Source organism: Chelon labrosus (assembly GCF_963514085.1).
Source record: "Chelon labrosus genome assembly, chromosome: 14".
Taxonomy (NCBI): Eukaryota; Metazoa; Chordata; class Actinopteri; order Mugiliformes; family Mugilidae; genus Chelon; species Chelon labrosus.
Window position 1 is genome coordinate 16631584 of NC_140347.1, and position 21154 is coordinate 16652737.

A 21154-nucleotide genomic window follows, 5' to 3' on the forward strand; every position below is an offset into this window, starting at 1 on the left:
TGTGCACATTAATGGTCTTCCTAGAGAGATATTGTTTTTTACCTTCAGCCAGAGCCAGGCTAGCTGTTTACCTTCCAGTCTGTATAGTGAATTAAGCTAACTGTCTGTAGCTTTATACTTATGTACCACACAAAGATGACCATGGTATCAATCCCCTAAAAAGTAAATAAGAAGTTACCAAAATATCGCTTCACTTTGAAATAGTTTTCTCTTTAAAGCCAGCACCACCATCCCTTTATAATTCATGCATAAGATGACAATGCTCTGTGCCTTAGCTTAATATAAACCCAAATATTTTTCCTCAATAACTGGAGTATGTAAAAAAACGATTTTATTTCATTACAGGGATTGTTGTCATCCCTCTGAAAGGAATAATGGCTGTGCTCGTGGATGCTTTTTTTCCCCCAATGTGAAGCTATTTTTGCCTTTCGCATACAGATGCATTAGTGCACAAATTCCTCAGGGTGCTCAGCAAAGGAAGGAAAATATTTCCATTACAACCAAGGAGATACGAGGGAGAACAAAGAACAAGAAAGCGTCCAAGAGATCAGAGAGAAATTCCAAATGAATCGAGTTGCCAAAACATGTGCCAAGATGTTTGTTTCAGTGCAACAAGCATTGTTGTTGTCTGGAGGATGAAGTAGGACTGCATGTTTTATCGTAACTGCAGCACATTTAAAGAAAACTAATCTCCCTGTGCGGCATATTATGACCATCTTCAGGATTCACTCAGACCACTATCTGGATGCAACGACATGCAATTTAAAACCACACATGAACACGAGTAAAATAAGGTTAAAAGATGCGGAACTACTCCTTCTAGTTGCTCGTTAAATCATTCACAAATGGTCTTAATTGTGTATCTGCTGATCTTACAGACAAAGTACCTCTACTGTGAGGGGAATTAGTACGGCTCTAGGACAAAAGCATTTGTAGGATTAGAGGTTTTACTCTTAATTGCTGACCTTTTAAATATCTTAAAAATGACAGCATGTCCTTCAATTACAGACACAGGAAGCACCATTAATCCCAGACACCGCGGTTAAGAACAGATGCTTTTAGATAACAGTAACAATGGGTTGTGCACAGTTCAGTGACAAATAATCACCCATAAAATTCACCTTTGGCTAAGCCACACCCTAGAATGTAGATTGACCAATCACAGCCAAGAGAGCTCCCACAGGGGTCCGACACCTTTTCCACAGCGCTCCATTGACTTTAACGCAGGCGTCTCATATTTTCGGTCTCGGCAGGCTATACTGTCGGTATATAGGCTATCCAGGGTATGGATAAGCCCAATGATGTGCGCGCAAAACCCTGTGGAGCTAACCAAAACATCACCGTTGCAGCTTAAGTTGCATAGTTGTTGATACGCTAGCACACGCTGAAGAAATACGTAATACGTGCGTAACGTTAGTCCGTTTGCTTCGTAATAACGGTTATAGAAGTGAATAGAGACGTACCCAGCTTTGCATGAACAGTGTTGCTCCTTGATACTGTCAGTCCCAGCCTCCGTCTCGATTAATAGGATATGCGGTGGTTCATTTTTTGACTGTGACCGGTATGCTTTAGCCTCTATTTGGATGCCTTGTTGTTCGTTGCGTTTCACTTGTATGTCCTGAATATAGCCTTCGAACGCATATTGCAGCCCCCTTTTGCCTACTTCTATCGGACACTTTATTTGCTGCTTTATAAAAGTTTGACAAAAGTTCAGCAGGAAGAGCTGTCACAGCATAAGCCATGTTGATACCAGAGCCTTATAGATAACCAGAAAACCACAGCCCAGAAGAGAATGTCGGACGTAGCAACAGTAACTAAGGGGGGGGCGGGGCTTAGCCAAAGGCGAATTGTCACATGCAGGAGTTTCAGCATGTTACTATCGGCACAAGTTCCAGGTAGAAACAGAACAGCAGACATCGCATCCAATAACACTAATACACATTTTCCCTTAACAATTCAGATGGGTTCACGGCAACACACACTGCAACCGTCAAGATTCGACGGCAAAACAGGAAACATGTTGTCAGCTCTATGACCACAGCACTGCAGTGGGAGTCGTGACATAAAACATGCAATAAAATGTTGAATTAACCACATGCAGATGAGCGGCACACTAAAGAAAAAAAAAAAATTACACATTGTGTACAATTACACAAATTAATTAAAGATGTGTTGAGACTTCTGCAGAAAGCTATGGTGAGAGGAGTTGAGGAGGAGGAGGAGGAGGAAGTATTGTGCATAAAATTGCACAAATTACCGTGAGTGACGGGTTGAACGAGTTCAATACTGTATGAAAGAAAACATCCCTTCCAGCACATAGTGTATAATTACATGCAGTCTCTCATTAATGCACACAAGGGGCAACTATCTGGCACTTCTTTATATGCGGAGAAAACAAACCTGACTCACCTGTTTAGCTTGTGCTTTTTGTTTCGTACCCTTTTTGTCTTCATTATGACTTAAGACCAATTAGTTAATGCATCACCAAAGATGAGGATCATTTCTGGTATTAGCTGATGTAGAGCGATCTGTGTGTATATCAATGTGTCAAACAGGGAGGATGATACTTTCCAGCAAGTTGCTAAATATATTCACAGATAAGCTATTATGACATTTTGGCAATGCACAAGACAGTTCAAATGAGTGTATTTTAACGGACATGAGAAGAACTGACTCATGAAAAAAGGCCAATCCTGCATAAATAAAGTCATAGTCTAAGGAACTCTCTGGGAATTTAATACTTTCGATTCCCAGGATTTAGCAATGACTGCGTTTACATGGTCTTTAGTATCCCGAATTTGATCGGGATATTGAAGTATCCCGTTTTCGTGTTTGTCCATGTAAACACCATATCCCGAATTCAGAAATCGGGATATGCCCATTTCCCGATTTCAAGAAACCCGGCTTTGCTACCTGGAGTACTCCGATAGAAGCCGGGATACTGAAGCATGTATACACCTTATCCCGATTTCTGACGGCTGCCCACTGTCTGCGCAGGCGCGAGTGACGCCAAGTGACGCACTAGATATACAAACAACATGGCGGCAATGAGAACGTCTCACTTTTGGAGCGACGAAGAGACAGAATTTTCCCTTAAAGTAATGAAAGAACTAAACATAACGACGTGTTTAGATGGCAGAAAACACCGAAATGCTGATGTATTCAAATCTGTTGCGGAAAAGCTACGTGACGCTGGTTTTCCACCTCGCTCCGTTGAACAAGTTAGGTCGCGTTGGAAAACACTGAAAAAGACGTAAAACACGCATGCGCAGATAGGATGCAGCGATCGGAAAACGGGATACTGTTATTTATCATGTATACAGGGATATGAATAACCGGGTTTCTCTGTGTTCCATGTAAACACCATATCCCGAATATGCTCAAAGCCGGGATAAGCCTCAAAATCAGGATACTAAAGACCATGTAAACGCAGTCATTGAGAGATGTCATGACAGCTGGTCAAATTCAGTCCCACGTAGGTTGGCTTCTCCAAACTTGGACAGCTGATCGAAAGTAGCACAGCACACACGTTTTCAACACATAAAGTTAAATGGATTATAATGAATATCTTATGTAGATTAAATTAAACCGATTAAATAGAAGGAAACATGCGCACAAAATACCTAAGTTTGAAAACTGATTAAATTATACTGAAGCCGCAGCAATAAATTCCGCTAGGCTAATGGAAGGAACAGAAACAGCCTTATCTGTATACTCCTTTAAATACCAGTATGCTGGTCAAAAGAACGAAAAGAGAGGCTTTGTTAATTTACTCCTTAATTAAATTCCAGTAGGCTAATAGAAGAAATTAAAAAAAAAAAACAGTGTGCACGGTGCACAGAAGTAGACTCGTACCGAGCAGAAAAGTGGCTTTTGCTGTACTTTCCAAAAACAAGCGTCTGCCCGCTACAAGGGACGACTGGCTCCGATATGCGGATGTTCATCTTCACTGCTCGGCAGCTGACGCCAGCATACATACATAGCATGCGAGGAGCGAGTTCGCTGTACTTTCTCTTGGTGTGCGGGGCCCGCTACGCTCTGCTGCTCCTGTCCAGTGGCCAGGACATCACAAGGCAAAACCACATTATCTGGGGCTTGATCCCATTTTGGGATTGCAAACGGGAAACTATCCCACGGTTTTTGCATCCTCTGCTTTTCTGGCTGGCCGTTGACCTAATTATTTAGGTGGAGTATCAGCTGATGATGATTGGTTGCCGATTGATTGGTGTCCAATCAACTCTTATTAAATACAATTATCATTGTTTGAACAGAAAGCAACTCTGAATATGAGATTACAGCAGTTACACAATGGTTTTTTTCATATTTTAGCACCAAATATTCCCAGTGAATAGCACTGTGCTGAAGCAAAGGGCAACAGTCTCACAGGAAAACAAAACTGTCAGGGAGATTGTGACTTTTTTTTTTTTATATACACAAAGTATTAAAAACATTTTGAAGTATAGAGTGTAGAGACAACTTTGCGACAATATGATTTCCTTGATTAACAACGTGCTGCTTAAATATTTTTCAGAGCTGCTAGAGTCAAGTGTTTGACCTGCATTTGCATTTTGATTACTGCTCCTCTGCTGCAGCAGTACTTGGTATCTCGTTTCAACTTCAAATCATGCTTATAAAAAGACCCACTTCCTCAAAATATTATCCTTTTGCGAACGATAAAAGGATTGCATTACAACTCTGGCTTACGCGGGACACATTCTCAGTGTGAACGTGGAAAAAATAACGATGATGGTATAAACATGGGGGGTCTTGACCTATTCTCGGTTAAATATACAACAAACATATTTATATTATAACTCAGAAATCCAAAGCTCGCCTTATATAAACGACTTTAAACAAATACCTGCACGTTTGGTGCCCGTCAACAGTTCACAGAACTATAGCCAACCGGAAAGAGACCAAAACAAAACCCGGCAAAAGTATGCTGGTCGGATGACCTCTGAACAGCGACAGATTTGTCCTGCTGGGACATATCGTTTTGGAGTTTAGTTAAGACTTTAAAAATAACGGCGAGATAATAACTTCAACGTGATCATACGAATAGATTTTGTTTTACGCGCAATATAATGTAATTCTACCATCATGTCTCATGTCCCAAATGTTCCTACCTATATTACATAGACTTACAATCCGCACAATGAACAAAATGAGAGATATAAGGAAAAGATCTCAGCCTTTATGGCATCCTACAGCGCCTAAACACGTGTAGCAACAAGGAGAAAGCCCAGAAAAACGACAATCCACTGCAGGCTAAATGTGGCCAGTAATGCATGACCGTAGTGGTGATGCCACATACAGAAATCTGCTAAACTGGTTATATATGTTGGTAATACATGCACGATGTGACTCAGGGACAAGTTTCCATATTTGTTTGGACTGCACAGTATTAATGCGGGCAAAACACAGGCACCAAAAGGCAGCTTAAAGCGTCCCAAGAAAAAGTTTGAATGTTTGTTATACTGAAATGTCAGAGAAGCAAAGAAAATGTAAAATGAAAATCTTTTCGTATGATCTACGAGTAATTACAAAGCCACATAATGCAGGCTGAGTCAACACAGGACTGTCACGGAGAAAAGAATAAAAACTACTACTGGTATTTTACAGTAACGTAGTAAAGTAGTAAGTCAACTGTATCTGAATCACATTTTAACAACAGTAAAAAGACGCAATGAGACATTTGAACAACGCAATGAAAAACTAAAGCACAGCAGTTACGCAATGGAGTCTGAGTCTGATGTTCTGTGACCTGTCATTACTAATAACAAACACTTTGCTAACTTTCTCTTTTAAGTTTGCTAAAAGGGTGTGTTTATGTAAGTGTATATAAGAGAGAATTAGGTCAACGCGTGCAAAATCTCTGCATTTCTGCTTTTCAAGTAGTTTTTGCTTGTAATAATTAATCTGATCAATAGAATTTTGAAAAACAAACAAAACAGAGTCGTTTCCAACTCTTAACAGTTGAGGAAAGGCAGGGTTAAGTAAAATAATATAAACACCGACTATTAAAATAAACTCCACACCGCTGTGTACATTTTGAACGGAGACCTGAGTCAGCTCAAATCAATCAACTCCACATGCGGCTCAAACAAAGTTGTGTTGACATTAGCGTGGCGCTAACTTGAACAACAACGCGAAATATTCTCATGCCATTCATTATTTACTGTGTGTGTGTGTGTAAAGCAGCTAAGCTAAGAGCTACAAGTCTGAAGATGGTTGTTCATAAATTGAGAGTGGAGGACGGAAACAAAAGACATCAATGTGAGGCATAAAATGCACAAATGATTAGAGTTTCATTTTAAATAAACTGCAACTATCAGGAGAATACTGATTCATATCTAGGGTGGATGGCAGAGAGATAACGCCTGTCAGGCTTTCCAGTTATGAATCAAGTCACAACCAGTCTCTCTAATAATCAAGCACGCTACCCTGAGCTCGGCGCTTGCATGAATGGCCAATTGTCAAAGTGTAATCAAAGCATGCAGTATGGAACATGAGAAAGGCAGGCAATCAGGACAGGAAACTGACTGCTGTTGTCAGCTAATCAGCTGCCAGCAGAACACTAATAAGTAACAGCTGAGGGGGTTAATAGGTTTGTTTACCCAACATCGACGTTAAAAAAATCAGCCATCATTCAAACGTGTGTTTCTAAATCTTGTTCAACTAGACGGGGTGAACTTTAGCTGGACATATTCAGGGCTAAAAAGAGTCTCTCTCAATTATAGTTATGTGTAATTAAGAATGCAAGTTTTATTAGGTGTGACTTTAAGTCTGCTTACAAGGTTTTCTAACCCTAATAGCGTGTCATTACGAGAACAGTCAACGCAAAAAAACAAAAACACTATCAAAAAGTCATTAAAGCTTAGGTATAATGAAAAAGCAAGAGCTTGTATTTGTCCATGTTTGAGAAGTTTGGTTCTATTTCAGTCTTTGTACTGTTATATGAGCAGCCTTTTTTTTTTTTTCAAACTACAAGTGTTGTTTTACTACCTCCTCACCACCACTGTGTGTTACTTGAAACCTGAGCATGTGTTAAGAGTTGCTGAGAAAGACAAATGCCAGATGAGCTAAAGAAGGTCAGGGCTCCGCGTTGAGAATAGGGCGAACAAAACTTGAAGGCCCAGATCCCTGGCTCTTTCCCATTTTCAGCCCCAGCTAGCACATTTCAGCACGTCGCGGTCTGCAATTCGACGTGTTTCCATGAGAGAACATTCAATGGAAAACAGACACGGGGATGGACTGGCTGCGCTGCGACATTTGTAGTGCAGACTGCATAAATGGCATAGGCCAATATCAATGAACCAAGCCGCATTTTATGCAGCTAGAAAGGTCAAAAAGCTGGTGGTAGCAGCAGAAGTAGTAGTAGTAGTACATACTGGCTCGGTAAGGAGCCCTCTTGCTGTGCTGCAAAACTTTTAGTGTCATTATTGTGTGAATATTCTTTTTAATTATTTATATTCTTCAAAAAATCTGAGAATTTGCTGCTTATTTTAGCCTTATATAGAAAAAATATATATGTACTTAATATTTTGTGGTGTTTTGTTGGACGAAACAAGACATTTAACAATGCCTCCTTGAGCAGTCGGATATTGTAATGGTCCCTTTTAAGTGTTCAAAACTAATAGACAGATTTATTAAGTAATTATAAAATATAATCAGTGTTAAACACAATTGCCTTAAACACAATTATCTTTAACTTTATTGGCTAATAGAAAGGACAAATACATTCTTGCTTGAGTCACAGTTAGTATACTTAAAAGTGTACCATACGGTGTACTAAACACAAGCACAAGTTAGCTGTGTACTATGATAGACTCTTATCTTGTACAATATGCAAAATTTTGGATCATTGCTTCAGCTAACAGATCGCCAGCACAAACTAAAGTTACGGGTTTTTGTTTTGTTTTTTATAAAAACACAGAAGCAAATCCTAACCTGCCAACGGGCAAAATCATAAAACTAACAGAAAACAGGAGCCCACGCACCCACATCCAACACAGAACGTCTGTCTCTTTGTGTCCTAGAAAATTATTTATCGATTAGCCATCTGCTGGCAGACATGACGGAAACCGCCAATATGGGACACACTTGGGAATCAATAGACCGATACAGTGGACATGTTTTTTCGTGAGCAGACATTGACAAACCATTTCCAAAAGATTCTGTACTTGAATCTGTCAAAAATCCATCAAACTGGGCTGCAACAAAACAAAACAAAACAAAAAAAACCCACTACTTTCAATTAATCAGTTTAAATAATTATGTTTTTGCTTAAATTTGAGAAAATACTCAAAATGTTCTCGATGTGTTCAAATGATTTGCTCGGTTTGACCAACAAACCAAACATCCAAATGCTATTCAAGTTACACTGACATACAGTAATAGGGAAATGCAGCAAACATTTGCATAGTACAGAAGTTCGACTCATTGCTAGCTATGTGTTTTTGCCTCAACATTTATACCAATGATCAGATCAAACATCCAAATTTCTGTCAACATATTCCAGCCACCGACTAATGATTCATTGACTAATTGTTTTGGCAAAGTCAGATGGAAAATGAAGAGCTGTCAACCCATTCAGTCATTAGTGGTGCTAGTGATGGAAAAGACTGAGGTGGACACAAAACAACACAGGTGCAGCTAATATAGCCATAATAAAAAATGGGTAATGGTGCATCCCAAATATCTTAAATTGCATCCATGTGCCGTGACGCTTCTCACAAAAGATGTGAAAAGAGACGCAAGGAGAAGTTGCGGGAGGAGAAAGAGTCCTTTCCTCTGAACATTTGTCTTAAGCAGCATCCATTTTTGGATGACGGCAACGCGGCTGATCAGCTGCCAGTTGGGATTTTATAACTCTGGACACGCAGTCCAAATGCTAATTTCTAGGGATGTTAAAAAATCACGGTGCCAAATCGTGAGTCAGAAGAACCCCAACTTGGCTTCCCTTTCTCTCTGTTGAGCTCTCTCTCATTTTTTATTTTTTTTTAACCGTCCATTGTGAATCCAACAGTGTTAACTGAGTGAATGAAGCAATGCATGCAAGAATGAAACGGTCACTTTAAAGCTGAATAATGCATAATGGAATACTGGAAATTAAAAACCAATCTGCCTCTTGACTGACACTGTGATTGTACTGTAATTTATGCTTCCAACATTAAACAACCAAAACATAACATGATGTCCAGTTAGGAATCGAGCCTGAGCTGAAAATTTTACTCCAGTGACAAAAATAATCAACCTAAAAACGAAGCGGTCTCTGTATTTGGAAAGTAAAACATTTCCCTGGCTTGCTCTCAAGGCTTCTGGCTGCCATGGCAACAATGTTGGTCTCTGAATGACTCATCTTTTCAGTGTCTATCACACAACAGGAGCTGTAAGCACTCCAGCCTCTCCACTGCAGGAGGGAAGAGGCGTCTTTGCAGGCTACTATCTTTTTTAGCACCTGAAAAAGCTGGCCGCAGAAATTTCAATCCTTGGTCTAGATAATAGGCACTCCAAAAAAAAAAAAAAAAAAAAAAAACAGGAATTATGTTGATTGCACTCTTGCAAATGCAAGATCATTTCAACAAATTAAACACCTTAACATAGAGTACACTTGGACAGCTAGGCTTTGTAATGACGGACTCACGTTACCGTATATAAATCTTGACTCATACATCTAAGTGCTACTAGCTACTAACAGATGCACAATCAGTGAATGCAAACAAGCATGACAAATGATGAGTAGAGCTGCAAACATCCTCACGGTAAGGTACTAATGTAGTCAGAAATATGAATGTGTGATTTATGGATTCCTATTTATAAATCTGGTGAAAATTGCACTTACAAGTGGAGGAGAAGTAATGCGCCAGAATAAGGGACTACGTGGACAATAAGTCTGTCAAGTTCACAAACCTTAAAATATCTTTGTGATAGATGTTTACAGTTGGCTAGCCTGAGAACATTGAATCCTCAGTATAGCTCTGAATATTATGTAATATTTCCGTGACAATGACTTACAGCAAAGTGTAAAGAAACATCCTCTGCACCAGGGGTGTCAAACATACGCCCCGCGGGCCAAAACCGGCCCACCAGAGGATCTAATCTGGCCCACGGCATGAATTTGCAAAGTGCAAAATGCGTAAATTACATAGAAGATTACTGGTATTTGGAATGGTTCATTAAGTATATGAAATGTCCTATGTGGAACATGGTTCCCGAACGCACCATTTTCTTGTGGCCTTAATGGTATGGACAGGTGTCAATCTGTTTGATTAGCCAATTAGCGATGTTCAAGTTAACCTACCGGGAAACCAGGTGGGTGGGACCGAGAGGAAAGAGACGGAGCGTGAAAGGAAGTCACTGCTAAAACAGTTAAAAGTTAAACAAGCTATATTTATTTAAGTTACTGTAATTAAGTTACGTGCCTGCCTGCACAACTTAGTGTATACATGTTTGCTGGAGAGACGGGACGCTCAGTGGGAGCCTTTTTCCGTCAGTAATTCTGTTTAATTGGTGCTAAACCGTGACCACACTGCAGACTGTTGCTAGTTAGCTCCTCGTGCTAGCAGTATGACAGACTTGTTCTTGGGAAACACTTACTGCACTGAGAACTTACTGGATGCTTATGAACGTGGACAGAGCCTGAGGACGTGTTTCTTACACCACAGTGACGGGACACTGCTGAAGGAGGGGTTTGCAAAACTATATCTTACAGCACTCTGCATCCCAGGAACTGTGAGTACTGTTAAGACACTGAACTGGATTCAAACAGGCCCCAACATGATACCATACACTAATTAACTAAGAATCTATTCAAAATATGTATTTTTTGGTCGACACCTGGTCAAAAATAAATCTTATGTGTGCTTCTAGAAGTACCTTTGCTATAATGTATTTCCTTTTAACGAGTAGGGAACTATGGTGCTAAAGCGGTTTTGTTAATGCATGGGGAGGCTGAGCTCTCATGGGCAGCATAGCTGTATATGAAGCTAACCAGGTCTCTCTGCACCCTAGAAAGAGTCATACAGTCTAACTGCTGCTATACACACATCTCAATTTTAATATTTTAGTAGACCCGTCATCCGTTCACCTCCCATGCAAAGAGTGATTACTCAAAAATAGTTATGAGGTGGTTTACCCACCCACCTGTACGATAAGAGAAACTCATCTGGAGTTGTTGTTATTTATAGATTATTGGTCCGTCCCAACCTGAGATCAAATTGGGCTGCATGTGGTCCCTGGACTAAAAGTCTGACACCCCTCCTCTACACAGTGAACTGTCTGCGTCCTGTATTAGTGAGTATTTTCTGAAACACGGGTGCATATAATGCGTAATTAAAGGGTTTGCCTCAAGAGGAGGTGGATCAATTTGTGGTGAGACTCAAAACACCACAGATTTTTATGCAAAACAAAGCTCTCAAGCAACACAAGACATTTTTTTTTCTTTTATTTTACATCGGAATTAGGTGCTCGACACATTTAGTCTGCGCAATATCACAGTTAACTTGGTTCCCAATTGTCTGAGTCATGATGGAGATACCTACAATGTGGGTTAACCTTCACTTTAATGTACATTTACTGGCAAACAGTAAACATCATTATTATAGTCACTAGTGTTTCAGTTTGAGTTCTCAGTAACTCCTGCTATCATAGATTTGCCTCAAACCGTTACCTACTCCCTTTAGTATAATATGTAGCTGCTCTTTTGCAGTAATTCAAACCGATCCACCGATACAAACATCCCTCAACCTGTATATGTCAAACTTTTAGTACACAACATGTGCTGACACTGCTTTCCAGCTCTGCCGATACTTAACTGCAACACTTCTTCAAAACTTTGATTAGAAATTAAACGATAGCTTGTAAACGTTATTCAAGCCCATTTTCTTGCAAAAAATGCTTCAGAATCATTCATTCATTCATTCATTCATCTTCTGTAACCGCTTATTCCTGTTAAGGGTCGCGGGGTCTGCTGGAGCCTATCCCAGCTGTAATCGGGCGAGAGGCGAGGTACACCCTGGACAGGTCGCCAGTCTATCGCAGGGCCAACACAGAGAGACAGACAACCATTCACACTCACTGAGCAGAATCAACGAATCAGAAATAGCAAAAATACAGATTTCCCATCATCTCTCTCTTTCAGCCTTGTCCAGGCAATAGCTGCCATGCTGTTTCAAGTCAGTCTGGGGCATTGTTGTGGTGCAATGCTCCAGTCTGGGAAAAATCACACTGAGCGTTTGAAATTCCTGCCGAGTGGCAGTAACTCTTCTTCTTCCTATCGGCGCTCTGTATGCACACTTAGATCCCTTTAAGTTGTGTGAATGCAGCCACTAATTGTGACACATCTTGTTTTCGACATTTGGTGAGTTGCAACACGTTGAAAAGTTCCTTCTACTTGACCGGACAAGTCTTTTTCTTACTTCAGCCCTGCTCTTCACTTAACTTCCAACACTTTTTTTTGTTAAGCAGTTGAGGCTTGTCTCGAACAAACGATCAACTTAAACTACAATCACTTCCATTGTTTGTACTCGTGTTATAATTTACATCGCGTCAGATCTCGGATACTGCAGATCGTTCCATCACCTTGTGTTATTGCCAGTTAGCAATGAAAGACGTACGCTGCACTTCCACAAGTTAATGTGTGAATAAAATCTTTAAAGTGCACACAGGAATGTACGCTCAAGTTGTTAGCAGGCTCAGCAAGATTAGATTTTACTGCAGGCTAAAGGAAAACAAAATTTTGACATTTAAATTGTGTTTTTTTTTGAAAGACAAACTACTGAAATAGGTTTAAGCAGCTGAATTCAAACATACAAGAGACACAATTTGCCCAAAACACTGCGAGGGTCGTATTCAACGTAGGACTGTTAGTGCTACACATTTGACAGGCAGGTCGTAACTCCGCCAGGCTTCTGCCTCACTTGCTTGTCCTTACCTGAAACACACAGCTGTGCATCAACTGACAACAAACTCTGCAAGGTTTGACACTGGCCACCCATATTGTCCCACATGGTGTTACATTACGCTTTGATGCATTTTCGCTGTCCTGCATTACTTTCTGCACAATCCTGCAGTCCACACATAACACTTGAGGACAGGCGGGAAAAAAAGACAACGAAAAAACTACCTAGTATCTGGCTTGGACAAGTATTATATAGATAGAGTATGGGAATGAATGTGGAATAACTAAAGCATGCTTCATTAAATGTTCCAGCAGTTCTGCCCTCTGGCGCTTGCTATATATCGCTCTGCGTGTCAACACTGGAAATTGTTTTAAAACATCACAATTTACACACTTGTCAAGACGCAGAGAGAAGACGATTACCAAGTCGTTCTTTGGCTTCTTCCAAGCTTTCTTTACTATAAACAGTCTCCGCCAGCGTCAACAGGGCGACAGTATAAGCTCCTCATTGTGACTGGGGTCTTGTGGCGTAGACAGTGTAGTGGCAGTTTCCATTTAATGTTCGGTTTACACACAAAAGGTGATAATTAATCTGTACGCTCACTGCATCATGAATTAAAACATAAAAATGTTTGTTATTTAGTCTAGCCCATTGAATAAAATGGGGTTGTCAAACAGCTCTCTCTCTGTTACTTTAAACAAATGCCGCGAATACCATAACATTCATGAAGCTAAGATTTAGTGCCCGGCTGTTGTATCGCAATGCATTTTCAGTAGTGTGCCTAATAAATTGGCGAGAGTGAGTGTGTGGTGGATGCATCCTCAAAAACATGTTGACGCCGAAGTCTCTCTCTTAACCCCTTTCTGACATCTGCAGATGTGCCTGTGCATGTTAGATGAGCTCTGCCTGCTCTACAGAGGCTGATGTGGGCAAAAAACAAAAAAAAAAAAACACCTGGATGTAAAAAGGAAAAAAACAACTGATGCAATATAACTCTCCAAGAAACCATAGCTGCTGTGAGGCACTTTGGAAGCTTTTCAAATGCTATGTTGTAAACTCCTCAAGCTGGTTGTGTGCAGAAAATGGCTGTATGTGTCCAAAAAAACACAAAATAGCACCGTCTTTTAATTGTGTTAAATGTAATCCTGGTCATAGGCGTCACCCTGAGTGCAGTTTGCCTAGGATCCAGCAGTGGACACACACACACACACAACACAACACACTGGTCATGACTATTTTAAGCTGCGGACCCCCCCGTCATCCTCTTACCGTACCTTTGAGCTGTGGCAGCGGAGACAGCTCCACCGGAGCGGTCTGTGTGCGGTACTGAGAGGAGCCCTGGGATTTCCTCTGCTTCTGCGCCTTCCTCACGGACTTCCTCGTGAAGCCGTCCACTTTCTCGGATGCAGAGATGGCCGACATTTTGATGCACAAACTGACTTCAACACACAAGCTATTACTGTATTTTCCCCCGGGGTCAAAATTAAAGGTTTTCCTCCTCTTCGCATCAGCACCAGTTTATGGAGCAAACCGCCAGAGCTTGAAGCCCGTCTCCTCGCCTGTCTTCGCGTTATTCTGTATGATCCAACATGGTCGGTGGGTATCAGGGTTTTAGTCCAAAAGATGCATCGTTGGAGTGTCTTGCACTCAGAGATGCGGGAACAAGCTTCAAAACAACAACAAAGAAAAACTGAAAGAGAAAAAAAAAAAAAACACTAAACCCCGCACTACAAGCCACACAACATAAGATATACACAAGTTTCTAAAAATTTGAAGCGTTTAACTGCTTCATCGTGTTTGCAAAATGTCTACCTGTTGCAAAAACCTCTGAAGGACATGGTCATTGAAAAAAAAGTTGAATTAGAAGTCCCGACAGCAGCAACACAGTGGAGCTGGACTGACAGCTAACTAGCTAGCGTGCTAATGTTAGCAACCGTTAATGTATGCCACTACAACAACCTGCACCGCTGCTGAGGATTTAAAAAAAAAAAAAGTTACAAAAGACGTCCGGACCCTGAAATCCCTGTAGTTCTTTGTTAAAACACCGAGCGTACGTCTCCGAGCACCGGTTTTTCTAATCCTTGTCGGACTTCCGCTGATTTTCCGAAAAACTATCCGCGACCGTTGAAGTTAAAATTTCGCTCGACGACTCGTTTAAAAGTTAACCGCGTCTGCGCAAAGAGCGACCGGGTATATGAGCTGCATTTCCTCGCTGAACACACTGCGACGGTTTCGAGGCCTCCTAACAAAAAAAAAATAAAAATGGCAGGGTATTCTTAAATACAACAATTTGCTGGATGTCGTGCAGCGCAGGCAGCCATAAACACTCCCAAGCGCAGCCGTTCCGTCGCTGTCTGTCTGTGTGCGGTGGACTGCGCGGCGCGCTGACAGGCGGGCGCCGCTGAGTGACGTTGCACGCAGCCAATCGCGGGCGGCGCTTCGGGAACGCTGGAAACTTTTTAAGCCAATCGCGTCGCGCAGGAGGCGGGGTCTGAACATGTGACATGTGAAAACAAATAGGTGACGCTGTACAGTGAATTATGAGCAGAATGAGGACTGGCAGGCAGCTCCAGGAGGTATTTATGATCAGAGAAAGGGAAAGCGTGCTCAGCACCTAATCATATTTTACCACACCTGGTATAATAAACTGTCATTGCACTTCTAATATACACAGATCAGGCATAACATTATGATCACCTGCCTAATATTATGTAGTTCTTCTTTGTACTTCCAAAACAGTTCAGACTCATCAGAGAATGGACAAAGGTGAGGGTCCCCTGTGGTGTCTGGCAACAGAACGGGGGCGCCTTTGGGTCCTATGGGTTGAGGGGATCATCCCACAGATACTTGTTCAGTTTGGGATCTAGTGAATCTGGAGGCCAGGTCAACACCTTGTGCTGTTTTTCATGTTTTTTTAGTTGTTCCTAAACCATTTTTGTGTGTGTGTCTGTGTCAGGCTGCATCCTGCTGGGAATGGCTGCTGCCATCAAGGAGTGTCACTGCTATGGGGTGGGTGTGCCTTGTCTGGTCTAGGTGGGTGCTACGTGTCTAAGTAACATCGACATGAATGCAAAGTCCAAAAGTTTCCCAGCCGAACGTTGTATTGTCACAAGATGTTATTTACTTCTCCTGTCAGTGGTTTTAATGTTGTGGCTGATTGGTGTGAGTTATCCAGCTAAATCAATGTCAGCAGATATTTCAAACACAAAACAAATCTGGGGCAGCAAGTGATCGTAAAAACAACCTTTAACCTGCAGAGATTGCTGTCACCTGTTGTTCAGGTTGGCAGCCATCCCATTACGGAAATAAACTGGGTTGCAAAAGGCAAAGGGAGCACAGCAAATGGAGTTCTGCAACACAAAATGAGGCCTTTTTTTTTTTTAAAAAACACAAATAAATCAAAGCCAACTGTACACTCAGTCAAGATGGTATTTCAGTATAATGACTGGTGAAACGTCTTTGAGAAATCTAAAAGCTCTGAGATTTATAATGACCTGGATAAATGTGTTCATGTTTTTCTGAGTCACTTTGACTGGTGACGGAGTTTGAATGGACCTTGAGGAAAATTAGGCTTATTTTTAGGTATTTTATTCCACTTTTTGAATCTCTCTGTATAATTCTTACTCTGTGTACACCTACAAGTCCCACAAATGAAACAGTGCATGAATGGATACGTCAAAATAAAGGACGCATAACTGTCCCATCACACTACTCTCTTCATCACACAAAAACACGGGTGGAAAACAATGCAACACAAACTATTTTACATTTAATAAAAAATTTGATCACACCACATTTTTGTCAGTTAAATACAAACAAACCAAGCAAGTTATTTTGTACATATAAACAGCATAAGTAAAAAAAAAACTGTATGTGTAAGACTGATAGAAAACATCAAACCCACATACATGAAAAACTTCTTTAGACATTTTAATGAAGTTTATAAAATGCCTCGATAGTTGTTTTAGTATACTTTAAAATGTTTTTCTCTGCATTGGAGGATTAATACCTAGTTAACCCCCCTAAATATGGACAATAATATCCAAAAGCATCTCTTAAACTTGTCACATTTGAGTAAAATGAACGATTTACTCTGCAACATGCAACTTAATTTCTCCACCAGAAATACTGCACAATGGTGAAGAAGACAACTGCGTTAAAAAAAAAAAAGAAAAAAGAAGCCACTGAGTGTCAAAAACGCACCATCGCATCTTCAGAATGACTTTGTCATTCTGTGTGTGTGGCCCAGGGTCATGTAATGTGGGCATAGATCAAAGTTCTTACATCTTATTGTCTGGGGACCCACTTAAAAACAGCCTCAATAATAATAATAATAAAAAAACCAATCCATCTTAAACAGAGCATTTGTTGGGGTCACTCCAAAGGCCTTCTTGTGAAATACATGGAGATTTTCTTCATGCTTTGTGGTGAGCGGATGGTCTGGAAAACAAACAGCGGCAAACGGTCAACAGCAGTAAACACTTTATTAAATACAGCTGTTATAATTGTGATTTATGCAGTAAATTCAAAGATATCTCTCAAAAGGTGGTGAATAATAATGGAAAAACAAACAAACTGGGTGTTGTGTACTTACTGGTGAAGCTGGCGTCTTGCCTTCTTGTTTCTTTGACGCGCTGGGACTCCTGGGAGTACTCGGGCTTCCTTGACCTTTCCTCATCTTTTGGCTCATAGCTGACAACCAGTTCGTTGCTCTGGGGGAGTAATTCTCCTTGTCAGTCTGCCTTGATGAGGCTTGTTTATTGTCCTCCGTGTGACAGTCTGTTTGAGGCGGGGTCTCCCGAGCAGGGCAGCAGATATCAGACAGGGCTCGGCTCCTCTTAGCCGCGGGGTAAAGTTCAGTAACACAGTCGCACTCCTCCGTGGCCTCGCAGCCGGCAGATGAAACGTCGTCCGTCTCCAGCCTGCGTTTGGCCCGTCTCTCCGTGGGAGAGGTGCTGATTGTCGGGCTCTGGGGACAGGGGCTCAGAACCCGATGGAGAGGAGGGCTGGCCTGAGCGGGAGATCTATGACTCGGGGATAACCACTGTTTGATAGAAGACGGCGTTCTCTGACGGACAGCTGTCGCCTTGGCGTCGTGAGAGTGGATGGGTGATGTGGTGCTGGAAGGAAGAGGCAGGGCTGCTCCGCTAGGGGCGCAGGCAGCAAGCTGGGGAGAAGCCAGGCCACCGAGACTCTCCGTCCTCTGGGTCTTGGCAGGGGTGGTCTCCGCTCTGACTGGAGGCCCTTAACAGAAGCACAAGTTACCATTAGTTCACATGTGACACCAGAAACCGTTTTACATTTTCCATTCAAGGCTGATTTATGACAGTAATTTAAAATATTACATAATAGGTGAACTACTTACTCGAGGGAGACACAGGACGTGCCCAGCCTACTAAGTTAGCCTCCCCCGCTGATGACTGGACTCCATCAGATTCTCTGTGAAGCCGCCAGATCCGCACAGTGTGGTCATCAGAACAGGAAGCAATCTGAGAACAGAGCAGAAGTGATTATCATTAACACAACTCAACAGGGAAATACAAGAAATACAACAAGCTCTATAAACAGTATAGGTTTTTGTGCAGGGAAACCAAAATGATCAAGACTGTGCGCCGTCTGTCGCCATACCTTCGTGAAATCCGTTGGACACCACGCAACAGACGTCACTTCCTCGCTGTGACCTTGGAGCATCACGGGGGGACATTGCGGATCAGAGATCTAAAACAACGTTTAAAAAAAAAATGTTGATCAAGCTAGAATATACCACGACGCAATGAGCAAACGCAAGCAATCATGCGAGGACACGCTGAAGTACCTTCCAGATGTAAGTGTGGTTGTCACTAGAGCCGCTGGCTAAGAACTGGTCGTCCGGGCTGATAGAGGACTTGACGTAAAACGAGGAGTTCTGGTGGCCACTGAAAACTGACACTGTGGAAGAAAACATGCAGATATTAGGATCACGAAATACAACTTAATTCAGTCCAAGGGACAATCAACAATACCCCCCTCTGCAAAATGTTATGTGTTTCAAGATGGTGCTAATATAAGCTCCGTATTACTGCTGTTAAAGACCTCAAGCAAAGAATAAGAGTACATGCACAATTAACTTGTTGCTTTATTCACTGGCTCCCTTTCAGAGTCAAAACACAGGACATTAGCGCCACCTAGTGATAAAACTAAAGATAAAGAGGAAGAGCTGTGCATCTGTGCCTAATGGACATTTTCTAGTTTTTGTTCACGCTCTACACTTTGACTCCGGAACGGGACGCTGAAAGCCACCGTGAACGACATCTTTCATCCTCGGTTCATGAGCACATTGAGCCAAGAGCCTCAGGATCTCCCGTGCCACATCTCAAAGTACTTATAGCCTCAAAACATACACTCCTTACGGTCATGTGCCTGATAAAAACCAACAGTATACAATCCCCTCGCCTTGTTTTTATCCCTACAGTGGATACTACACACATATATGTATGTATTTACTGTGTACATATAAATCTATGTATGAATACACCAGTTGTGTTCTCAGAAGACGTCCACATGCAGATTATTGATCTATTGATGCTGTGTCACCTTAAATTCCTCCTACAGGGGATCAGTAAAGGTACATCTTCTATTTTCTTATCTAATCTCATGTACAGCCAGAGTGGAGAGCTCGTTTACCCGGAGAGGTTTTAATCCCGCAGACGTTGAACATGTAGATGTTGTCGTCTGTGCAGTTACATACGACGTTGGACCGCGAGGAGTCCAGCACGAGCCCAGAATAACCTGCAACAACGAGAAGAGACACGAGACGTTCAGCTTATCTGTGGGCGTTTGCACATTTTGACTAAACATCATTTCCGGCGTGAGAGCAGAACTAACCGAGCCGCGTCCGCATGCAGGAACCCGGGTATGGGAACGTCTGCATTGGCATGGGGTCAGGACGGTTTGCGGTGTAGTTCTTCCTCAGATCCCACATCTTGATTACTCTAATATTTGAAAAAAAGGGAAAAATTACAAATCTTATAATATTTTAAACAACAACGATGTTATTGACGAGAAGCTGTGTTTTTCTTTTTCATACCCATCAACAGCCCCTGAAGAGATGAGGGCGTGCTGATCCCGAAACAAAACCACCGTGACGCTCTGCTGGGTGTCCTGCAAGAAAGATCGAACGCTTAGACATCGGCCCTCCATCTGCACCACCCCCATTTCATCCAACAGGTTCCGTTGTCAAGGAAACTCACCACACTGGGAGCCATGCCGCGCGTGCTGCCCCGTCTCTTCTTTGATTTAGAGGGAGGGTTGGCGTCTGCTTTGTTGTGAGCGCCGCAGATCTGTTTCACCGGTCTGTAGAAACCATCTGAGAGGAAAATCCGAACATGAGATACCCTGGCTAAACAACAAACACGATACTAATACAGAAAATACATAATACACATTCTAATTTCTAATAGATAAATACCTTTTTTGCTGCACCTGATATCCCAGACCATAATATTTCCGTCTCTGGCCCCAGTGCAGAAAACAGCTGTTTAATAAAAGACAAAGCATCAATAATGAACAAGACGTTCATCATGATATAAAGCTTTAACCTCTTTCTGAGCCATGCATACAGCTACTCAAGGTTAATGCTAGAATGAACATTTTTTTCTGATTTTGAAACCAGATCGGTTTGTATTCGCCGTTATTTCTCCCAAGCGTCCAGTTTTACAACACCAAGTTCCCTCTTTCTTGCACCGAAGCTTTTGGTCAGCATAATGCATACCTTTCTCCTGTGGTGCAAATGCGACAGACTTGAGGCTGCAGAGGTGGCCCTTGAAGCTGCCCAACACCTCCCCGGTCTTCACATCCCACAGCCTGGCCATCTGATCACCTGCAGCGGTCACCTGAGGATAACATGACAGTGTTTTATTTGTAAAGAAAGAAAGAGCCTCCAACAAGCGTTATACGCAGCTATAAATAAAATAAAACCACAGATGTCGTGTCAATAAATGCATTTCCGAGGATAATCTGGTAATATGGTGTCTACACACTTGTGATTACATGGTACTTGTGATTCTCTGCAGACTGGCATGAAATCGTACTTACCAGCTGAGACTCCCCTGGTACCCAGGCGATGTCAAAGACGGCATTTTCGTGAGCCAGCCATTCTGCAAAGTTCAAACACAATCAACCACTGATGCTTCGTACTGACGGCTAAGACAACTGCGCACAACCAAGTCTCCACAATTACCTTTAAGAAGCGGGGTTTTGCGGCTCTCTGTGTT

At 41.8% G+C, this 21154-nt stretch overlaps 2 protein-coding genes across 3 annotated transcripts in view; both read right to left on the bottom strand.

Moving 5' to 3' along the window:
* Positions 1 to 15272, bottom strand: part of ppp2r5a (protein phosphatase 2, regulatory subunit B', alpha isoform) — a 42680-nt gene extending 27408 nt beyond the window's left edge. The window contains exons 1-2 of one of the 2 annotated variants that reach the window (XM_084560267.1): positions 14715 to 15272; positions 14177 to 14592 (exon numbers count right to left, since the gene is read on the bottom strand). In XM_084560267.1, coding sequence (XP_084416393.1) covers positions 14177 to 14324 — 148 coding nt within the window. In that variant the 5' untranslated portion in view covers positions 14325 to 14592; positions 14715 to 15272. Of the gene's footprint in view, positions 1 to 14176 lie in introns of both variants that reach the window. The other variant, XM_084560268.1, reaches the window with a different exon arrangement.
* A 1452-nt stretch (positions 15273 to 16724) lies between these two features.
* dtl (denticleless E3 ubiquitin protein ligase homolog) lies at positions 16725 to 21154 on the bottom strand. The gene is made up of 13 exons (XM_084559756.1): positions 21121 to 21154; positions 20976 to 21037; positions 20653 to 20773; positions 20350 to 20415; positions 20132 to 20247; positions 19969 to 20042; positions 19767 to 19873; positions 19566 to 19670; positions 18718 to 18830; positions 18531 to 18620; positions 18268 to 18391; positions 17497 to 18146; positions 16725 to 17342 (listed from the first exon to the last, which is right to left on the bottom strand). Exons 3-13 carry the CDS (start codon positions 20750 to 20752, stop codon positions 17277 to 17279), a joined length of 1611 nt encoding a protein of 536 aa, XP_084415882.1. The 5' UTR covers positions 20753 to 20773; positions 20976 to 21037; positions 21121 to 21154; the 3' UTR covers positions 16725 to 17276.